The sequence below is a fragment of the Thamnophis elegans genome, unplaced genomic scaffold (genome assembly GCF_009769535.1).
Source record: "Thamnophis elegans isolate rThaEle1 unplaced genomic scaffold, rThaEle1.pri scaffold_151_arrow_ctg1, whole genome shotgun sequence".
Taxonomy (NCBI): domain Eukaryota; kingdom Metazoa; phylum Chordata; class Lepidosauria; order Squamata; family Colubridae; genus Thamnophis; species Thamnophis elegans.
Genome location: NW_022473620.1, coordinates 24,514 through 45,015, shown reverse-complemented (window position 1 = coordinate 45,015; position 20,502 = coordinate 24,514). Strand labels below are relative to the sequence as shown.

Here is a 20,502-nt window from a genome sequence, read left to right as displayed (position 1 = left end):
GGAGGAGTGGAATGAAGAGAGAGGAGAAGGAGAAAGGAAGGGGAAGTAGAGTAGAAAAGGAGGATGGAGGGAAGAAAGGAGGTAGGAGAGAGGCAGAAGAAAGAGGTGTATGGAGAGCAGAAGAGCTAATAATGGGTTTTTATCTTTCTGGGCGTTGATGACAAGAGGAACTGATGTAATTACTACTTAATACAATAGGATATTGGCTATGTAATAGTATACATGTATTATATGTTATGAAAATGGAAAATAAAAAAGTATATTAAAAAAAAAGAGAAACAGAGATGCCCCCTAGAGTTGGGAACGACTAGCACATACGTGCGAGGGGAACCTTTACCTTCTTAATTATTTACTTCTGCAAAGGGTGCGAGAATATATCAGAAACCGACGTAAATTCTCACCATCCGAAAACGATGCCTCCTACATCTCTGGGGTAAACTGAACACAGGGGAGCCCAGTAAAGAGACGTAACTGGGTTTGCTGGATCAGCCCCTTCCCTGGGCCTGCTGCACACACCAAAACCCACATTAATTGATCAAATAAGATTCAGGCCACATACGCCGAGTGGCTAAAATGAACTGTGCCTCTTGGTTTTCCATTGTAGAGCCGAGGTTCTCGTGTGTGCATCGATATGCCCTGGGCGTTTGGGACCGAGTCCCAGTTTTCCTCCCTCCCTTTGTGAAAGAGTCACAACATTGGAGTTGACTCTCTCCCTCCCTCCCTCCCTCTGTGTGTGTGTGTAGCATTTGCACAATGCACCATTACATACCAACGCACACGCCTGTGTTACTGACCGAGATAAAAGTTTTCCCAGCTTCATGTTGTGCCAACGAATGCTTGGGGCTTTTTCAGGGGGTGGGTGGGAAGGACAGAATATTGTGTGGATGCAAACCCATGGCAGCTGCATTTTCTCTCAAGGTTGTGTGTCTGTGTGTGTGTGTGTGTGAGAGAGAGAGAGAGAGAGGTGGGTTCCTACCAGTTTGCACCTATTCGGTAGAACCAGTTTGTCAAATCTACCGAACCAGTTAGAAGAGGTTCCACCAGTGGACCCAGAAAGCAGGCCACACCTACAGAAGAGGTTCCAAAAAAAATTTGAAACCACCACTGGTGGGTGTGTAATGTCCCGCAGTTATCTACGCATTAATAATGATCTAGTAATATTTCCTTATACATTTTAGGGACCCTTCCTTACATAATTGGTGTTTTCTTTCATACTTTTGGATTTCTAATTTCTGTTTCCGTTCGTTGGCAATTGCTAAACCAATCCCACGTGAAAAAGTATTCAAAGCCTTCTTGATTTTAATTGTCAATTTATTTATTCCTGCACATTGTAATATTTATTCATTTACACATCTCCTGTTTTTCCACTGTTGTGCAAACACAATTCCAGCGGCTGCTAACATGTGTAAAATTAAATATATATTATACTCCCTTTCAAATAGCCAACAAAATATTTCTGGTTTTAATTCCATATCTTGCTTTACGATTGCTTCTGAACACTAACTTCTGAATAGCTACTTGGACCGACCTAAGTACTAATTCATAATTTCATATCCGATCACATGGGCGGCAAGCCACTCCCATCCGGTCACATGGGTGGCAAGCCACTCCCACAAAGTAGGCCACACCCACAGAGTAGGTTCCAACAATTTTTGAAAGCCACCACTGGTGTGTGTGCACTTTCCTGCAAAGAAAAGGGAAAAGGAATTGTGGTCAGGATAACATATAGAGAATATAAAGAATGTAGAAAAAAGTAAAGTCGTAGTTAGGCAAGAAAAAACAAAAGGATATATATAGACTGGGTGAAACCTGGCTTAATAGTAGTCACTGGGAGTGGGATCTTGGAGTCTTAGTGGACAACCAGCTGAATATGAGCCAGGCGTGTACAGCGGCAGCCAAAAAGGCCAATGCAATCCTAAGTTGCATTAACAGAGGGATACAATCAAGATCAAGGGAGGTACTAAGAATAGCAGTTAGACTTATATACCGCTTCATAGGACTTTCAGCCCTCTCTAAGCGGTTTACAGAGTCAGCCTATTGCCCCCACAGTCTGGGTCCTCATTTTACCCACCTCGGAAGGATGGAAGGCTGAGTCAACCTTGAGCCGGTGAGATTTGAACCGCTGAACTGCAGATAGCAGTCAGCTGAAGTGGCCTGCAGTACTGCACCCTAACCACTGCGCCACCTCGGCTCTGTAGAACACTCTATAAAGCCTTAGTAAGGCCACACTTAGAGTACTGCATCCAGTTTTGGTCACCACACTATAAAAAAGATGTTGAGACTCTAGAAAGAGGGCAGAGAAGAGCAACCCGGATGATGAGGGGGCTAAAACATACGAAGAACGGTTGCAGGAACTGGGCATGGCTGGTCTAGTGAAGAGAAGGACCAGGGGAGACAGGAGAGCATCTTCCAATATCTCAGGGGTTGCCCCAAAGAAGAGGGAGTCAAGCTATTCTCCAAAGCATCTTTGAAGGCCAGACAAGGAACAATGGATGGAAACTGACCAAGGAGAGATTCAACCTGGAAATAAGGAGGAATTTTCTGACAGTGAGAACCATCAACCCATGGAACAGAAGTTGCCTTCGGACGTTGTGGGAGCTTCATCCCTGGAGGCTTTCAAGAAGAGACTGGATTGCCATCTGTCAGAAATGGTGTAGGGTCTCCTGCTTGGGTGGGGGGTTGGACTAGATGATCTCCAAGGTCCCTTCCAACTCTGTTAATCTGAGTCTATCTAAAATGGTCAAAGGCCTGGAGGCTCAAACATACGATGAATGGTTGCAGGAACTGGGCATGGCTGGTCTAATGAAGAGAAGGACCAGGGGAGACACAATAGCAGCCTTCCAATATTTGAGGGGCTGCCACAGAGAGGAGGAAGGGGGTTCAAGCTATTCTCCAAAGCATCTTTGAAGGCCAGACAAGGAAGAATGGATGGAAAGTGACCAAGGAGAGATTCAACCTGGAAATAAGGAGGAACTTCTTGACGGTGAGAACAATCAACCCATGGAACAGAAGTTGCCTTCGGAAGTTGACGTAATTGAGGTGGGGGAGGAATATCATTAAAAAAAATAATACTTCTCGGTAAATAGAAGACTGGTAAGTAGGTTGTGATGCAGCTTTTCCTACCTCCATATATTTCACACATAAGAGAATATTCCAGGAAAGAAAAACCCACATTCTGCTTTGACTACAGATGGGGAGAGGAAAATATCAGCCTATCGGCCTTCCTTTTCACTTTAGTTCATTTTTGAGCACGTCTGCTTTTTAAAATGTAAACTCTAAATCCTTGTTTTCGGTTCTCAATCTGTTGGCTCAGTGACGGTCAGTGATTGAAACATATAAGGGAATATCGCTCCCGACGCCTTGAGTCCGGAAGCGGTTCCGTAGGTGAAAGGCGTAGACGTTTTGGTGAGGTACCGACGTTTAGTCCTGTAAGGAGTCCCAGACCGCTCCTGAGGGAAGGAGTGGAACGTCTGCCAGTTTGAACTGAGGTAACGGAATGTGAGGCAACTGGCAGTTGGAACAGAGTTATTTTCAGGTGGGGAGGGGGAGTAGAACTCCTCAGCACCAGAGTGTGTTAATATAAGGCAACTGGCAGTTGAAACAGAGTTCTTTTTCAGGTGAGGAGGGGGAGTAGAACTCCTCAGCATCAGAGCGTGTTAATATAAGGCAACTGGCAGTTGGAACATAGTTCTTTTCAGGTGGGGAGGGGGAGTAGAACTCCTCAGCATCAGAGCATGTTAATATAAGGCAACTGGCAGTTGGAACAGAGTTCTTTTCAGGTGGGGAGGGGGAGAGAACTCCTCAGCAACTAAGGTGCCGTTTCCCCAAAGATCTTAAGCGGTGTTGCACCATTGTTTTCCCCATCATCGTGTCATTTTTTGTAAGCTGTTTTCCTTACATGTATTTTTGTGGTTCTATTTTTCTCTTTTTTATTGGTGAACCACAATCCAGCAAAAGAACAGATTTTGCACATTGGTAGCATTTCACGCCAAGCGACGTGCGAATCGGAAAGGTTCTAATTAAAATCAAAGTGTATTCATTTTTCCAGCCGCAACCCCTGATTCTGATTGCAGATTCTGATTGCTTCCATTTGTCGAATGCATTTAGGGGGGAGGAGGATGGCTTCTTCTGCCTTTTATTTATTTATTTGCTTTGCTTTAATTAAAAATATAAATAGCTTGGCGGGGAAGCGTCATCATTAAGAACACCAGCTGTCTTCTTCAAAGCTGTGGGGCTTTTTTCTCTCTCTAAGGGATGCTTTGCTTGAATACAGAGACTTTGCAAATAGAAGCATGGCCTTCTTCTGATCTCTCCCCGGAGCACATGTTCCTGAGAATGTACAGACTTGAGGGTCTCCTGTTTGAGCAGGGGGCTGGACTAGAAGACCTCCGAGGTCCCTTCCAGCTCTATTCTCATTGACTTGAGGGTCTCCTGCTTGAGCAGGGGGCTGGACTAGAAGACCTCCGAGGTCCCTTCCACCTCTATTCTGGTTGACTTGAGGGTCTCCTGATTGAGCAGGGGGCTGGACTAGAAGACCTCCGAGGTCCCTTCCACCTCTATTCTGGTTGACTTGGGGGCCTCCTGCTTGAGCAGGGGGCTGGACTAGAAGACCTCCCAGGTCCCTTCCAGCTCTATTCTGATTGACTTGGGGGTCTCCTGCTTGAGCAGGGGGCTGGACTAGAAGACCTCCCAGGTCCCTTCCAGCTTTATTCTCATTGACTTGAGGGTCTTCTGCTTGAGGAGGGGGCTGGACTAGAAGACCTCCAAGGTCCCTTCCAGCTCTATTCTGATTGACTTGGGGGTCTCCTGTTTGAGAAGGGGGCTGGACTAGAAGACCTCCCAGGTCCCTTCCAGCTCTATTCTGATTGACTTGGGGGTCTCCTGCTTGAGCAGGGGGCTGGACTAGAAGACCTCCCAGGTCCCTTCCAGCTCTATTCTGATTGACTTGGGGGTCTCCTGCTTGAGCAGGGGGCTGGACTAGAAGACCTCCCAGGTCCCTTCCAGCTCTATTCTGATTGACTTGGGGGTCTCCTGCTTGAGCAGGGGGCTGGACTAGAAGACCTCCGAGGTCCCTTCCAGCTCTATTCTGATTGACTTGGGGGTCTCCTGCTTGAGCAGGGGGCTGGACTAGAAGACCTCCCAGGTCCCTTCCAGCTCTATTCTGATTGACTTGAGGGTCTCCTGCTTGAGCCGGGGGCTGGACTAGAAGACCTCCCAGGTCCCTTCCAGCTTTATTCTCATTGACTTGAGGGTCTTCTGCTTGAGGAGGGGGCTGGACTAGAAGACCTCCAAGGTCCCTTCCAGCTCTATTCTGATTGACTTGGGGGTCTCCTGTTTGAGAAGGGGGCTGGACTAGAAGACCTCCCAGGTTCCTTCCAGCTTTATTCTCATTGACTTGAGGGTCTTCTGCTTGAGCAGGGGGCTGGACTAGAAGACCTCCCAGGTCCCTTCCAGCTCTATTCTGATTGACTTGAGGGTCTTCTGCTTGAGCAGGGGGCTGGACTAGAAGACCTCCCAGGTCCCTTCCACCTCTATTCTGATTGACTTGGGGGTCTCCTGCTTGAGCAGGGGGCTGGACTAGAAGACCTCCCAGGTCCCTTCCAGCTCTACTCTGATTGACTTGGGGGTCTCCTGTTTGAGCAGGGGGATGGACTAGAAGACCTCCCAGGTCCCTTCCAGCTTTATTCTCATTGACTTGAGGGTCTTCTGCTTGAGGAGGGGGCTGGACTAGAAGACCTCTGAGGTCCCTTCCAGCTCTATTCTGATTGACTTTGGGGTCTCCTGCTTGAGCAGGGGGCTGGACTAGAAGACCTCCGAGGTCCCTTCCAGCTCTATTCTGATTGACTTGGGGGTCTCCTGCTTGAGCAGGGGGCTGGACTAGAAGACCTCCCAGGTCCCTTCCAGCTCTATTCTGATTGACTTGAGGGTCTCCTGCTTGAGCCGGGGGCTGGACTAGAAGACCTCCCAGGTCCCTTCCAGCTTTATTCTCATTGACTTGAGGGTCTTCTGCTTGAGGAGGGGGCTGGACTAGAAGACCTCCAAGGTCCCTTCCAGCTCTATTCTGATTGACTTGGGGGTCTCCTGTTTGAGAAGGGGGCTGGACTAGAAGACCTCCCAGGTCCCTTCCAGCTTTATTCTCATTGACTTGAGGGTCTTCTGCTTGAGCAGGGGGCTGGACTAGAAGACCTCCCAGGTCCCTTCCAGCTCTATTCTGATTGACTTGAGGGTCTTCTGCTTGAGCAGGGGGCTGGACTAGAAGACCTCCCAGGTCCCTTCCACCTCTATTCTGATTGACTTGGGGGTCTCCTGCTTGAGCAGGGGGCTGGACTAGAAGACCTCCCAGGTCCCTTCCAGCTCTACTCTGATTGACTTGGGGGTCTCCTGTTTGAGCAGGGGGATGGACTAGAAGACCTCCCAGGTCCCTTCCAGCTTTATTCTCATTGACTTGAGGGTCTTCTGCTTGAGGAGGGGGCTGGACTAGAAGACCTCCCAGGTCCCTTCCAGCTCTATTCTGATTGACTTGAGGGTCTCCTGATTGAGCAGGGGGCTGGACTAGAAGACCTCCGAGATCCCTTCCAGCTCTATTCTGATTGACTTGGAGGTCTCCTGCTTGAGCAGGGGGCTGGACTAGAAGACCTCCCAGGTCCCTTCCAGCTCTATTCTGATTGACTTGGGGGTCTCCTGCTTGAGCAGGGGGCTGGACTAGAAGACCTCCCAGGTCCCTTCCAGCTCTATTCTGATTGACTTGGGGGTCTCCTGCTTGAGCAGGGGGCTGGACTAGAAGACCTCCGAGGTCCCTTCCAGCTCTATTCTGATTGACTTGGGGGTCTCCTGCTTGAGCAGGGGGCTGGACTAGAAGACCTCCCAGGTCCCTTCCAGCTCTATTCTGATTGACTTGGGGGTCTCCTGCTTGAGCAGGGGGCTGGACTAGAAGACCTCCCAGGTCCCTTCCAGCTTTATTCTCATTGACTTGAGGGTCTTCTGCTTGAGGAGGGGGCTGGACTAGAAGACCTCCAAGGTCCCTTCCAGCTTTATTCTCATTGACTTGAGGGTCTTCTGCTTGAGGAGGGGGCTGGACTAGAAGACCTCCAAGGTCCCTTCCAGCTCTATTCTGATTGACTTGGGGGTCTCCTGCTTGAGCAGGGGGCTGGACTAGAAGACCTCCGAGATCCCTTCCAGCTCTATTCTGATTGACTTGGGGGTCTCCTGCTTGAGCAGGGGGCTGGACTAGAAGACCTCCGAGGTCCCTTCCAGCTCTATTCTGATTGACTTGAGGGTCTCCTGCTTGAGCCGGGGGCTGGACTAGAAGACCTCCGAGGTCCCTTCCAGCTCTATTCTGATTGACTTGGGGGTCTCCTGCTTGAGCAGGGGGCTGGACTAGAAGACCTCCCAGGTCCCTTCCAGCTCTATTCTGATTGACTTGAGGGTCTTCTGCTTGAGCAGGGGGCTGGACTAGAAGACCTCCCAGGTCCCTTCCACCTCTATTCTGATTGACTTGGGGGTCTCCTGCTTGAGCAGGGGGCTGGACTAGAAGACCTCCCAGGTCCCTTCCAGCTCTACTCTGATTGACTTGGGGGTCTCCTGTTTGAGCAGGGGGATGGACTAGAAGACCTCCCAGGTCCCTTCCAGCTTTATTCTCATTGACTTGAGGGTCTTCTGCTTGAGGAGGGGGCTGGACAAGAAGACCTCCCAGGTCCCTTCCAGCTCTATTCTGATTGACTTGAGGGTCTCCTGATTGAGCAGGGGGCTGGACTAGAAGACCTCCCAGGTCCCTTCCAGCTCTATTCTGATTGACTTGGGGGTCTCCTGCTTGAGCAGGGGGCTGGACTAGAAGACCTCCCAGGTCCCTTCCAGCTCTATTCTGATTGACTTGGGGGTCTCCTGCTTGAGCAGGGGGCTGGACTAGAAGACCTCCCAGGTCCCTTCCAGCTCTATTCTGATTGACTTGAGGGTCTCCTGCTTGAGCCGGGGGCTGGACTAGAAGACCTCCCAGGTCCCTTCCAGCTTTATTCTCATTGACTTGAGGGTCTTCTGCTTGAGGAGGGGGCTGGACTAGAAGACCTCCAAGGTCCCTTCCAGCTCTATTCTGATTGACTTGGGGGTCTCCTGCTTGAGCAGGGGCTGGACTAGAAGACCTCCGAGATCCCTTCCAGCTCTATTCTGATTGACTTGGGGGTCTCCTGCTTGAGCAGGGGGCTGGACTAGAAGACCTCCGAGGTCCCTTCCAGCTCTATTCTGATTGACTTGAGGGTCTCCTGCTTGAGCCGGGGGCTGGACTAGAAGACCTCCGAGGTCCCTTCCAGCTCTATTCTGATTGACTTGGGGGTCTCCTGCTTGAGCAGGGGGCTGGACTAGAAGACCTCCCAGGTCCCTTCCAGCTCTATTCTGATTGACTTGGGGGTCTCCTGCTTGAGCAGGGGGCTGGACTAGAAGACCTCCCAGGTCCCTTCCAGCTTTATTCTCATTGACTTGAGGGTCTTCTGCTTGAGGAGGGGGCTGGACTAGAAGACCTCCAAGGTCCCTTCCAGCTTTATTCTCATTGACTTGAGGGTCTTCTGCTTGAGGAGGGGGCTGGACTAGAAGACCTCCAAGGTCCCTTCCAGCTCTATTCTGATTGACTTGGGGGTCTCCTGCTTGAGCAGGGGGCTGGACTAGAAGACCTCCGAGATCCCTTCCAGCTCTATTCTGATTGACTTGGGGGTCTCCTGCTTGAGCAGGGGGCTGGACTAGAAGACCTCCGAGGTCCCTTCCAGCTCTATTCTGATTGACTTGAGGGTCTCCTGCTTGAGCCGGGGGCTGGACTAGAAGACCTCCGAGGTCCCTTCCAGCTCTATTCTGATTGACTTGGGGGTCTCCTGCTTGAGCAGGGGGCTGGACTAGAAGACCTCCCAGGTCCCTTCCAGCTCTATTCTGATTGACTTGAGGGTCTTCTGCTTGAGCAGGGGGCTGGACTAGAAGACCTCCCAGGTCCCTTCCACCTCTATTCTGATTGACTTGGGGGTCTCCTGCTTGAGCAGGGGGCTGGACTAGAAGACCTCCCAGGTCCCTTCCAGCTCTACTCTGATTGACTTGGGGGTCTCCTGTTTGAGCAGGGGGATGGACTAGAAGACCTCCCAGGTCCCTTCCAGCTTTATTCTCATTGACTTGAGGGTCTTCTGCTTGAGGAGGGGGCTGGACTAGAAGACCTCCCAGGTCCCTTCCAGCTCTATTCTGATTGACTTGAGGGTCTCCTGATTGAGCAGGGGGCTGGACTAGAAGACCTCCCAGGTCCCTTCCAGCTCTATTCTGATTGACTTGGGGGTCTCCTGCTTGAGCAGGGGGCTGGACTAGAAGACCTCCCAGGTCCCTTCCAGCTCTATTCTGATTGACTTGGGGGTCTCCTGCTTGAGCAGGGGGCTGGACTAGAAGACCTCCCAGGTCCCTTCCAGCTCTATTCTGATTGACTTGAGGGTCTCCTGCTTGAGCCGGGGGCTGGACTAGAAGACCTCCCAGGTCCCTTCCAGCTTTATTCTCATTGACTTGAGGGTCTTCTGCTTGAGGAGGGGGCTGGACTAGAAGACCTCCAAGGTCCCTTCCAGCTCTATTCTGATTGACTTGGGGGTCTCCTGCTTGAGCAGGGGCTGGACTAGAAGACCTCCGAGATCCCTTCCAGCTCTATTCTGATTGACTTGGGGGTCTCCTGCTTGAGCAGGGGGCTGGACTAGAAGACCTCCGAGGTCCCTTCCAGCTCTATTCTGATTGACTTGAGGGTCTCCTGCTTGAGCCGGGGGCTGGACTAGAAGACCTCCGAGGTCCCTTCCAGCTCTATTCTGATTGACTTGGGGGTCTCCTGCTTGAGCAGGGGGCTGGACTAGAAGACCTCCCAGGTCCCTTCCACCTCTATCCTATTCCAGTTGAGGATATGCATCTAGTAGGTGTTTCCCCCCAAGGAGCCCTCCAGTCCTAGGCTGATTTGCAACTGTGGAGGTTTCAGGATTAGAACTCAGTGCCTTTTGTTGTTTCAGGTGAGCACGGTGCGTATGCAAGGAGTCATCCTCTTTGTCTTTGCCAAGTACTACCACCTGCCTTTCCTGCAGGACATCCAGACGGACTGCACCCGGACGGGGCTGGGAGGCTACTGGGTAAGTTAGTAGTCCCGCCTTGTGGGACGGATCTCTGGGACTAAGCTGGAGGAACCCTGCAGGAGCCGTTAAGCAATCGGGACCTTGGAGGTCTTCTAGTCCAACCCCCTGCTCAAGCCAGAAACCCCACCCCACTTCAGAGAGATGGTTGTTCCGTTTCTCCATAAAACCGTCCAGGGATGAAGCACTCAAGACCTTCGAAGGCAACTTCTGTTCTCCTGGTTAATTGTCCTCACTGTTAGTATAGGCTATAGGATATATACCCTAGACTAACTACCTAGATGCTATATGGTGTAGTAGAGTTTCCTGCCTGAGCAGGGGGCTGGACTAGAAGACCTCCAAGGTTCCTTCCACTATGTTTCTGTTTCTATTCTATGATTTCATATTATTATTCTATTCTATTTCTATTCTGTTCTGTTCTATATTCTATTCTATTCTATTATTCTATTCTGTTCTATTCTATTCTGTTCTCCTACCTTCTTCCCTTATTCTCTTCTCTTCTCCTTCCATCTTTCCTTGTTCTATTCTATCAATTCTTCCTTCTTTCCTTATTCTATTCTATTCTGTTCTATATTCTATTCTATAATTCTGTTGTTCTATTTTCTATTTTATTCTATTCTCCTTCCTTCTTTCCTTGTTCTATTCTATTCTATTAATTCTTTCTTCTTTCCTTATTCTGTTCTATTACTATTCTATTCTGTTCTATATTCTATTCTATAATTCTATTCTGTTCCATTTTCTATTCTGTTCTGTTCTATTCTATTTTCCTTCCTTCTTTCCTTATTCTCTTCTCCTTCCATCTTTCCTTGTTCTATTCCATTCTATTAATTCTTTCTTCTTTCCTTATTCTGTTCTATTACTATTCTATTCTGTTCTATATTCTATTCTAAAATTCTATTCTGTTCCATTTTCTATTCTGTTCTGTTCTATTCTATTTTCCTTCCTTCTTTCCTTATTCTCTTCTCCTTCCATCTTTCCTTGTTCTATTCTATTCTATTAATTCTTTCTTCTTTCCTTATTCTGTTCTCTTCTCCTTCTGTCTTTCCTTGTTCTATTCTATCAATTCTTCCTTCCTTATTCTATTCTATTTCTATTCTGTTCTATTCTATATTCTATTCTATAATTCTATTCTATTCTCCTTCCTGCTTTCCTTGTTCTATTTTATTCTATTCTTTCTTCTTTCCTTATTCTATTCTTCTCCTTCCATCTTTCCTTGTTCTATTCTATTCTATCAATTCTTCCTTCTTTCCTTATTCTATTCTATTCTATTCTATTTCTATTCTGTTTCTATTCTGTTCTATATTCTATTCTATCATTCTTTTCTGTTCTATTTTCTATTCTATTCTCCTTCCTTCTTTCCTTATTCTCTTCTCCTTCCATCTTTCCTTGTTCTATTCCATTCTATTAATTCTTTCTTCTTTCCTTATTCTATTCTTCTCCTTCTGTCTTTCCTTGTTCTATTCTATTCTATCAATTCTTCTTTCTTTCCTTCTTCTATTCTGTTTCTATTCTATTCTGTTCTATATTCTATTCTATCATTCTTTTCTGTTCTATTTTCTATTCTATTCTCCTTCCTTCTTTCCTTATTCTCTTCTCCTTCCATCTTTCCTTGTTCTATTTTATTCTATTAATTCTTTCTTCTTTCCTTATTCTGTTCTTCTCCTTCTGTCTTTCCTTGTTCTATTCTATTCTATCAATTCTTCCTTCTTTCCTTATTCTATTCTATTCTGTTTCTATTCTATTCTGTTCTATATTCTATTCTATCATTCTTTTCTGTTCTATTTTCTATTCTATTCTCCTTCCTTCTTTCCTTATTCTCTTCTTCTTCCATCTTTCCTTGTTCTATTTTATTCTATTAATTCTTTCTTCTTTCCTTATTCTATTCTTCTCCTTCTGTCTTTCCTTGTTCTATTCTATTCTATCAATTCTTCTTTCTTTCCTTATTCTATTCTATTCTGTTTCTATTCTATTCTATTCTATATTCTATTCTATTCTTCCTTCTTTCCTTATTCTCTTCTCCTTCCATCTTTCCTCGTTCTATTCCATTCTATTAATTCTTTCTTCTTTCCTTATTCTATTCTTCTCCTTCTGTCTTTCCTTGTTCTATTCCATTCTATCAATTCTTCTTTCTTTCCTTATTCTGTTCTATTCTGTTTCTATTCTATTCTGTTCTATTCTACCCTACCCTATCCTCTCCTGGGAGCTCTTCCCACCTGGGACCAGCCTGGCTCCTGCAGCTCAGAGGCTGTGTTTCCTCTGCCCCCCCCCTCCGTCCCTCCGCCCCACGGCTTCTCTGTCTTCCTCCTCCAGGGCAACAAGGGGGGCGTAAGTGTGCGGCTCTCTATCTTCGGGCACATGGTCTGTTTCTTGAACTGCCACCTGCCGGCTCACATGGAGAAGGCGGAACAGCGCAAGGAGGATTTCACCACCATCCTTCACCTGCAGCAGTTCGAGGGGCCCTCGGCCAATGGCATTCTGGACCACGAGTGAGTACCTGCTCTTGTGTCCTTCCAGGCTGGGCCCAAAGATTCCGGGGGGGGGCAGGGGGAAGAGAGGGGGGGTCCTTGGCCGGTTCCCCTCTCTTTGGGGAGTAGCCTTGTCAGTTCAGAAGCTGCATTTTGATGACTCCTGATCAATGGTGAAATCTAATCCCCCCGCCGCTTCCACTGATTCTGTGGGCGTGGCCCGGTAGTGGTCATGTGACTGGGTGGGCGTGGCCAACCTTTCCCCCCCACTTTCAGCTATTTTTTTTTTAGCTTTTTAAAGCTAAATCCAGCGAGGATTGCTATTTATAGACAATGAAGGGTAATCTATTCCAAGATATGGAAAAATGGAGATGGAAGATGAAATAGACTTACAAAGGGGAAACTGTTGAGATTTAAAGACAGAATCACAAATTGGGGCATGTAGGGATGTATAATTATATAAATGTAATGATGAGAATAGCTGGGAATTGTAACCAGGTCTACATCTCGGCCAAAATTAGACTGGTGTGTGTGTGTGTGTGTGTGCAGGGTTTAAAAGCACAATGACTATATGTGTATACATTTTTTTTGCAATTTGTTTTTATTTTTAATTAAAAAACAACATTAAAAAAATTCTCATCCATTAAGAATAACAATGATTTTATGTATACTTGATAGAGGATTGGTGATATAATGTATAACGTTAAGGACATATTACAATGATATCTTGTTGTTGATAAATAATTTTAATAAGGGAATAATTGAAAATTGGTATATATATGTAGCGACTATTTAGAATATTTTGTTGAAAAATGAAGGAATAAGATTTCTGTTTGAATGTTTGATGTACAAGGATAATAATGAACTTAAGCATACCTGATAGTTGATTGGTGGAATTATGCATAATTGAAAATAGCGATATACAAATATAAATTGTTGGCAAAAAAAATTTTTCTATCACATGGGGATTATATAAAGGTATACTGTTATCAAATAGACAATCAAGAACGTAAGGGAATTAGGATTTATTGGGGAAAAAATAATACTAATTGTAATTGAACATATACTGTACAATGAAAGTGAGGTATTTAGTTATACTAGATGGAAAATCTGTGATGGTAAATGTTATTCGAGAATATGGATGTTAAAACACCTGCAACCAAACGACATGCTGTATGTGATGATGTTTTTTTTTATTGTTGTGTGTATGTGTTGTCTATGTAATAAAAATAAAAAATATATTAAAAAAAAATCTCATCCATTACATACAGCTTGTTTGTATTTTTGCATCCATATTCTTAATTACATTTACAATCACAGATTTTTCATCTAATATAACTAGATACTTCACTTTCATTGTACAACGTATATTCAATTACAATTAATATTTTTTTCAATAAACCTAATTCCCTTACATTCTTGATTGTCTGTTTAATAACAATATACCTTTATATAATCACATATCCCGATATGAAAAAGATTTACCAACCATTTATATTTGTATATCACTGTTTTCAATTATGTATAATCCCACCAATCAACTATCGAGTCTGTATACTTTTTCGTTCTATTTCTTTAAAAAAATAAAGGAAGAAGATATATGTTAAAATTAAATGTGTATATTGAAAAGGAATTATAAATACCATCAACATAGAATGGAGTTTGCTCAGAAGCTGAAATACACCAAGTAAATGAGAGGAAGAATGTGAAGTAGAGGAGAGAGGTAAGGGAAGAAGAGAGGGATAGGAGAGAGGAGGGGGAAGAGGAGGAGAGAAAGGAGGAGTGGAAAGGGGAGAGAGGAGAAGGAGAGAGGTAAGGGAAGAAGAGGGGGATAGGAGAGAGGAGGGGGAAGAGGAGGAGAGAAAGGAGGAGTGGAAAGGGGAGAGAGGAGAAGGAGAGAGGTAAGGGAAGAAGAGAGGGATAGGAGAGAGGAGGGAGAAGAGGAGGAGAGAAAGGAGGAGTGGAAAGGGGAGAGAGGAGAAGGAGAGAGGTAAGGGAAGAAGAGGGGGATAGGAGAGAGGAGGGGGAAGAGGAGGAGAGAAAGGAGGAGTGGAAAGGGGAGAGAGGAGAAGGAGAGAGGTAAGGGAAGAAGAGGGGGATAGGGCAAGGGGGGAAGAGGAGGAGAAAATGAGGAGTGGTAAGGGGAGGGAAGAGAAGGAAAGAGGTAAGGGAAGAAGAGAAGGATGACAGAGGGAAGAAAGGAGGTAGGGAAGGAGGAGGAGAGAGGGAGAAGAAAGTGATGGATAAGGTATAAATATGGTGTATGGAGAGCAGAAGAGCCAATAATTGTGCTTGGGAGTTGATAGTAAGGTGAATTGATGTAAACATTTAATAATACAATATGATGTTGGCTAGTATACATGTGATTATATGCTATGAAAATGGTTGATCTCCTCTAGGACTGACCAGTTGGATGGCCTTGCTGTCCAAGGGACTCAGTGCAGGAGTCTTCTCCAGCACCAGAGCTCAAAGGCCTCCATTCTTTGGCGCTTAGCCTCCCTTATGCTCCAACCTTCACAGCCTGCATCCTGGCCTGGAACTGGCTGACCATCTCAGCCCGCTGAGCCTCCAGGCGTCGGCACCTGGCCTTGCACCCCCACAGCTCCTCCCTCTGCTTGGAAAGCCTATGCTCCTAGTCCTCATTGAGGTGCTTCTGCTGAGCCTCCTTCTCGGCCAGAACTGAGCTCTTTTGCCAACTCTTCCTCCTGGGGGCTGCTTCGCTCCAGCTTCCCGTTGGGGCCCTAAGGAGCCCGGGCGGGCAGGCGAGGAGTGGCGGGTAGAGGCTGGCGAGGCGCCCCTCAACGCGAGTGACATTGTGTTGGCCACACCCACCCAGTCACATGACCACCTTGCCACGCCCACCCAGCCAGGCAGATCCTGTTAGCGGGATTTAAAATTATGCATGTAGTCGAAAGTTTGGTGACCCCTGATCTAATGTAATTCCACTTTAATCTCCTAGAATCCAGAGTTCTGGGCACGAAAAGGATTTAGGGCTACCAGAAATCCAACATCTGAATTAATTTCCTTTCAGAAGCAAAAAAGATCCTGGTGTGCGAAGATTGTCATCTACGGGTGGGAAAATCCTGGTTTTCTTTCAAACAGGACAGGCATGAAGCTGGCTTGGCAGATTGGAAGGAAGATCCTGTATCTAATAGTCTCCTGAATTTTTATTGTGGCTCCTCGCTACTTCCTTCTCTTTCCCTTTGTCTCCCTTCTAGCCTCATTTTCTGGTTTGGCGATCTCAACTTTCGCATTGAGACGCTGGACATCCGTTACGTGAAATACGCCATAGACAACAATATCCTCCATCAACTCTGGGAGAAGGACCAGGTGAGACATACCTGTCTGTCCAGAGTTTAGAATAGAATACAGAAAGAGAGAGAGAGAAAGAGGAAGGAAGGAAGAAAGAAGAAAGAAAGAAAGAAAGAAAGAAAGAAAGGAGAGAATATAAAATAGCAATAGCAATAGCAGTTAGATTTATATACCGCTTCATAGGGCTTTCAGCCCTCTCTAAGCGGTTTACAGAGTCAGCATATTGCCCCCAACAACAATCCGGGTCCTCATTTTACCCACCTCGGAAGGATGGAAGGCTGAGTCAACCCTGAGCCAGTGAGATTTGAACAGCCGAACTGCAGAACTGCAGTCAGCTGAAGTGGCCTGCAGTGCTGCATTTAACCACTGCGCCACCTCGGCTCTAAAAGAAGGGAAGTTTCTGAGAAACCAAGAGAAAATGGTTAGGAATGGAGGAAAGAGGAAAAGGATTTACCAGTAGAATATTGTTGATGGCCTATGGTTACTATGATGTGTGGGAAATAGATGAATACTATTAACTGTGGATAATTGACTAAATGAAATGTTTATTACACAAAATTACATCTGAGGGTATATGTTACCTACCATAAAATAGAATTAAAGAAGGAAGTGAAATATCAAATTGGATTAACTTGGGGAGGCAAATGATATCGTTTATTTACACTTAAGATGGAAAATATGGAAAGAAAATTATTGGAAATGAAAATATGATGTAAAATGAATTGTGTATATGAGAAGGTGTTAAGGAGGAAAACCTGGACAACATTCTTGTTTATAAAAGAAGTTATATATGTAACAAAAAAATAAAAAAAACTTTGGAAAAAAAGAATAGAATAGAGTTGGAAGGGACCTTGGAGGTCTTGTAGGGGTGAGATAATAGGAGAGGGGGGTTCCACCACAAAACCGCGTTCGACTAAAGCGCGCTCGACGAAACCGCGTAGCTGACGTCATCACAGTGCGACGAAAAAAGCACGCTGTAAACGCTAAAGCTAAAATTAACCCCTAAACCTAACCCTAACCCTAACCCTTAACCTAACCCTAAACCTAACCCTAAACCTAACCCTTACCTTAACTTGAATCGGCTTGCTTTCAAAGCGCTATTTAAAGCACCCTTTTTTTTCCGCGGTTGCTGTTGTCGCCCTGCTGATGACATCAGCGACGCGGTTTAATCGGGCGCGCTTTAGTGGAGCGCGGTTTTGTCGTGCCACGGGAGAGGAGAACAAGAAGTAGCAGCCTGTATGATTGACACATTCTCCTGGTGAGGTGTGAGGTCAATCCATCAGAATAGAGCTGGAAGGGACCTTGGAGGTCTTCTAGTCCAACCCCCTGCCCAAGCAAGAGACCCTATACCATTTCAGACAAATGGTTACCCAACATCTTCTTTAAAACTTCCGGTGTTGGCGCACACAAAATTTCTGGAGGGAAATCATTCCACTGGTTAATTGTCCTCGCTGTTGGGAAGTTTCTCCTTAATTGCTTCGTTCCTTGATGAGTTTCTATCCGTTGTTTCTCATCCTGCCTTCTGGAAAATAAGTTGACCCCCCTCTTCTTTGGGGCAGCCCTTCAAATACTGGAATACCGCTATCACGTCACTTCTAAGGTCACCGAATTTTTGAAGCCCATCCCTGCACGCTGGGAGCACAGGAATTATGCATGCCCGAGAGTCCCCTGGGGCCTAATGGTTGAAGTGGGGGTAGTGGGAAAAAGAGAGAAGGAACCCCCGTCATCCCGCTTTGGTGTCTCTCCTTCTGCAGCTCAACATTGCGAAAACCACGTGGCCCATCCTGAAGGGATTCCAAGAGGGGTTCCTTAATTTCCCCCCGACCTTTAAATTCGACGTGGGAACAAACATGTACGACACGAGGTATGGAGGGCAATTGGGTCAGGGGTCAGGAGTCGGACTGATGAGAGGTGTAATAAGACTGTGGGACAAAGGTGGGTTCCTACCAGTTCGCACCTATTCGGTAGAACCGGTTTGTCAAATTTACTGAACCAGTTAGAAGAGGTTCCACCAGTGGACCCAGAAAGCAGGCCACACCTACAGAAGAGGTTCCAAATTTTTTTTGAAACCCACCACTGGTGGGTGTGTAATGTCCCGCAGTTATCTACACATTAATAATGATCTAGTAATATTTCCTTATACATTTTAGGGACCTTTCCTTACATAATTGGTGTTTTCTTTCATACTTTTGGATTTCTAATTTCTGTTTCCATTAGTTGGCAATTGCTAAAACCAATCCCACGTGATTTTAATTGTCAATTTATTTATTCCTGCACATTGTAATATTTATTTATTTACATATCTCTGTTTTTCCACTGTTGTGCAAACACAATTCCAGAAGCTGCTAACATGTGTAAAATTAAATATATATTATAATCCCTTTCAAATAGCCAACAAAATATTTCTGGTTTTAATTCCATCTCTTGCTTTATGATTGCTTCTAACCACTAACTTCTGAATAGCTACTTGGGCCGACCTAAGTACTAATTCATAATTTCATATCCGATCACATGGGCGGCAAGCCACTCCCACAAAGGAGGCCACACCCACAGAGTAGGTTCCAACAATTTTTGAAACCCACCACTGCTGTGGGACCACAAAACAGAAAAGGAAAAACAGCTGAATTGCTCTAGGATTTTAGAATTCGAATAGATACGCACCTGCCACATAACACCCCAGATTTAATCGCTGTTGATAAGGAAGACAAAATTATCTGGCTAATAGAAAATGCAGGACCTGGACAGAGGTCAGAAGAGGAGAGGGAAAAATAAAACATGGGGAAAAATATCACCAAATACAAAGATTAGCAAACAGTAGTAGAATGACTGTGGCAAATGAAAGCGAAGATAGTAGCTGTAGTAGTAGACTCTTTGGGTCCAATCCAGAGGTGGGTTGCTCCCGGTTCGGTCCGGTTTGACTGAACCGGTAGTGGAATTGTGGCCTGGGCCGCAGAACCAGGAGCAACCCAGGCTGGCCACGCCCCTGAACCGGTTCCCTGATCTCTTATGCCGTTGCCGACATGTTTCTGCGCATGCGCAGAACAATATTTAGTCGACTGCGCATGCACCAACGTTGCACCGCTGGCACACACACGCAAAGCACACCGGTACCAACTGGTATAAGAACCCACCCCTAGTCCAATCCCCAAATCCTCAGCATTGACAAAATCCGTCATCGGTCAATTACAAATGGCAGCTTGGCTTACAACAGCTGGCATCCTGCGACGAGAGCTTGAACCCCATCAAACTTCCACATCTGTTTATTCCAAGTCCTGGGGAAGGTCTCAATATCTGGATAAAGATGCCAGGTCCAGACTGAACATCTGGCTAGCTGTGTGATCGACCGTAATCATAATTTGCAACGGGGGTCCCCAACCCCCGGTTTGTGGACTGACATCGGGCCGCGGCATGCCAGAAACCAGGCCACGCGATAAAGGGAAGCCCCATCCACGGGATACAGGCAGCATGCAAAATCATGCCCCCTCTAGTCCATGGAAAAAGCTCCCCACACAGAAGCGGTCCCTGGTGCCCCAAAGATTGGGGGACACTGAGTTACAGAATACACCCTGCGTGTTATCCCAGCCTTCACTTAGGTCTTCACTTCCTGTGCTTTGCGTTGTGCCCCGCAGTGCTAAGAAGCGGAAACCAGCTTGGACGGACCGTATCCTATGGAAGATCAAAAGTGGGGCCCACCCAGTGCATTCTGGGAGATCCAGCGGTGGGAACCTGACTGTGACCCAGCTGTGCTATTGCAGCCACATGGAGTACACTGTGAGTGACCACAAGCCCGTGGCCTCCATTTTTTCAGTACAGGTGAGTGCACAGCCCGGTTGACGCACACACACACAAACACAAACAGCCAACAATCAGAGAGCACCAAGGACTCCGCAGAATGGTAAATATTTAAAAACAAGTGTTATTAGAAACAATCAAACATGTTCCACCCACAAGATTAGCAAAAATGAACTAAAACTTATCGCCACGATGTTGGAAATGTACTGCTACACTAGGGACCTTCTACCTGTTCTGACCCCCCCTCTTCCCACTCCAATACACACTCCGAGCCAAAGATAAGTTACAGCATTTAATTAACAGACAGACAGGTCCTTGGCAGCAAACCGGCACAGACAAGCTTGGGCAGCAATCCAGCACAGACTAACCTTGGCAGCAATCCAGTCTGCCAAGCTCACCATAATGTTCTCCGACATTAGTTCCTGCGTTGACTCCTGCAAAAGGGGCGTGTGTACAAGCAGTCTTTTTATAGTCTGGAGAGGAGCCTAATGACCACCAGCTGAGTGCAATTACCTCCTGGACTTGCGCAACTGTTCCTGACGCCTATTAGCTCTTCGGTGCCGGGCACACAGGAACAACTCACTGCTGATGTCAGGATCACACTCCCTTGTCTCCTCCCCACTGGTCCAAGGTTCAGGTGCCTCCTGGTGGCCAACCAGCCTCTCTGCGCCCTGCTCGGAGTCGGAACCCTGTCCAGGGTCCTCCACATCCTCCAGAGCCGACTCAGAGGGCCCCTCGCTGTCGGAATCTGGTGGCAGCTCCAATGGCTCCTGCTGGGCCACAACATATTTGTATGGTTAATAATTATATAA

The 20,502-nt window shown here is 46.5% G+C and overlaps 1 protein-coding gene across 1 annotated transcript in view; it reads left to right on the top strand.

Annotated features, from left to right (window-relative positions):
* INPP5J (inositol polyphosphate-5-phosphatase J) overlaps positions 1–20,502 on the top strand; it is a 51,705-nt gene that overhangs the window by 23,989 nt on the left and 7,214 nt on the right. The window contains exon 7 of the mRNA XM_032238398.1: positions 19,528–19,711. Within this exon, the coding sequence (XP_032094289.1) occupies positions 19,528–19,711 (184 nt within the window). The remainder of the gene's footprint in view (positions 1–19,527; positions 19,712–20,502) is intronic.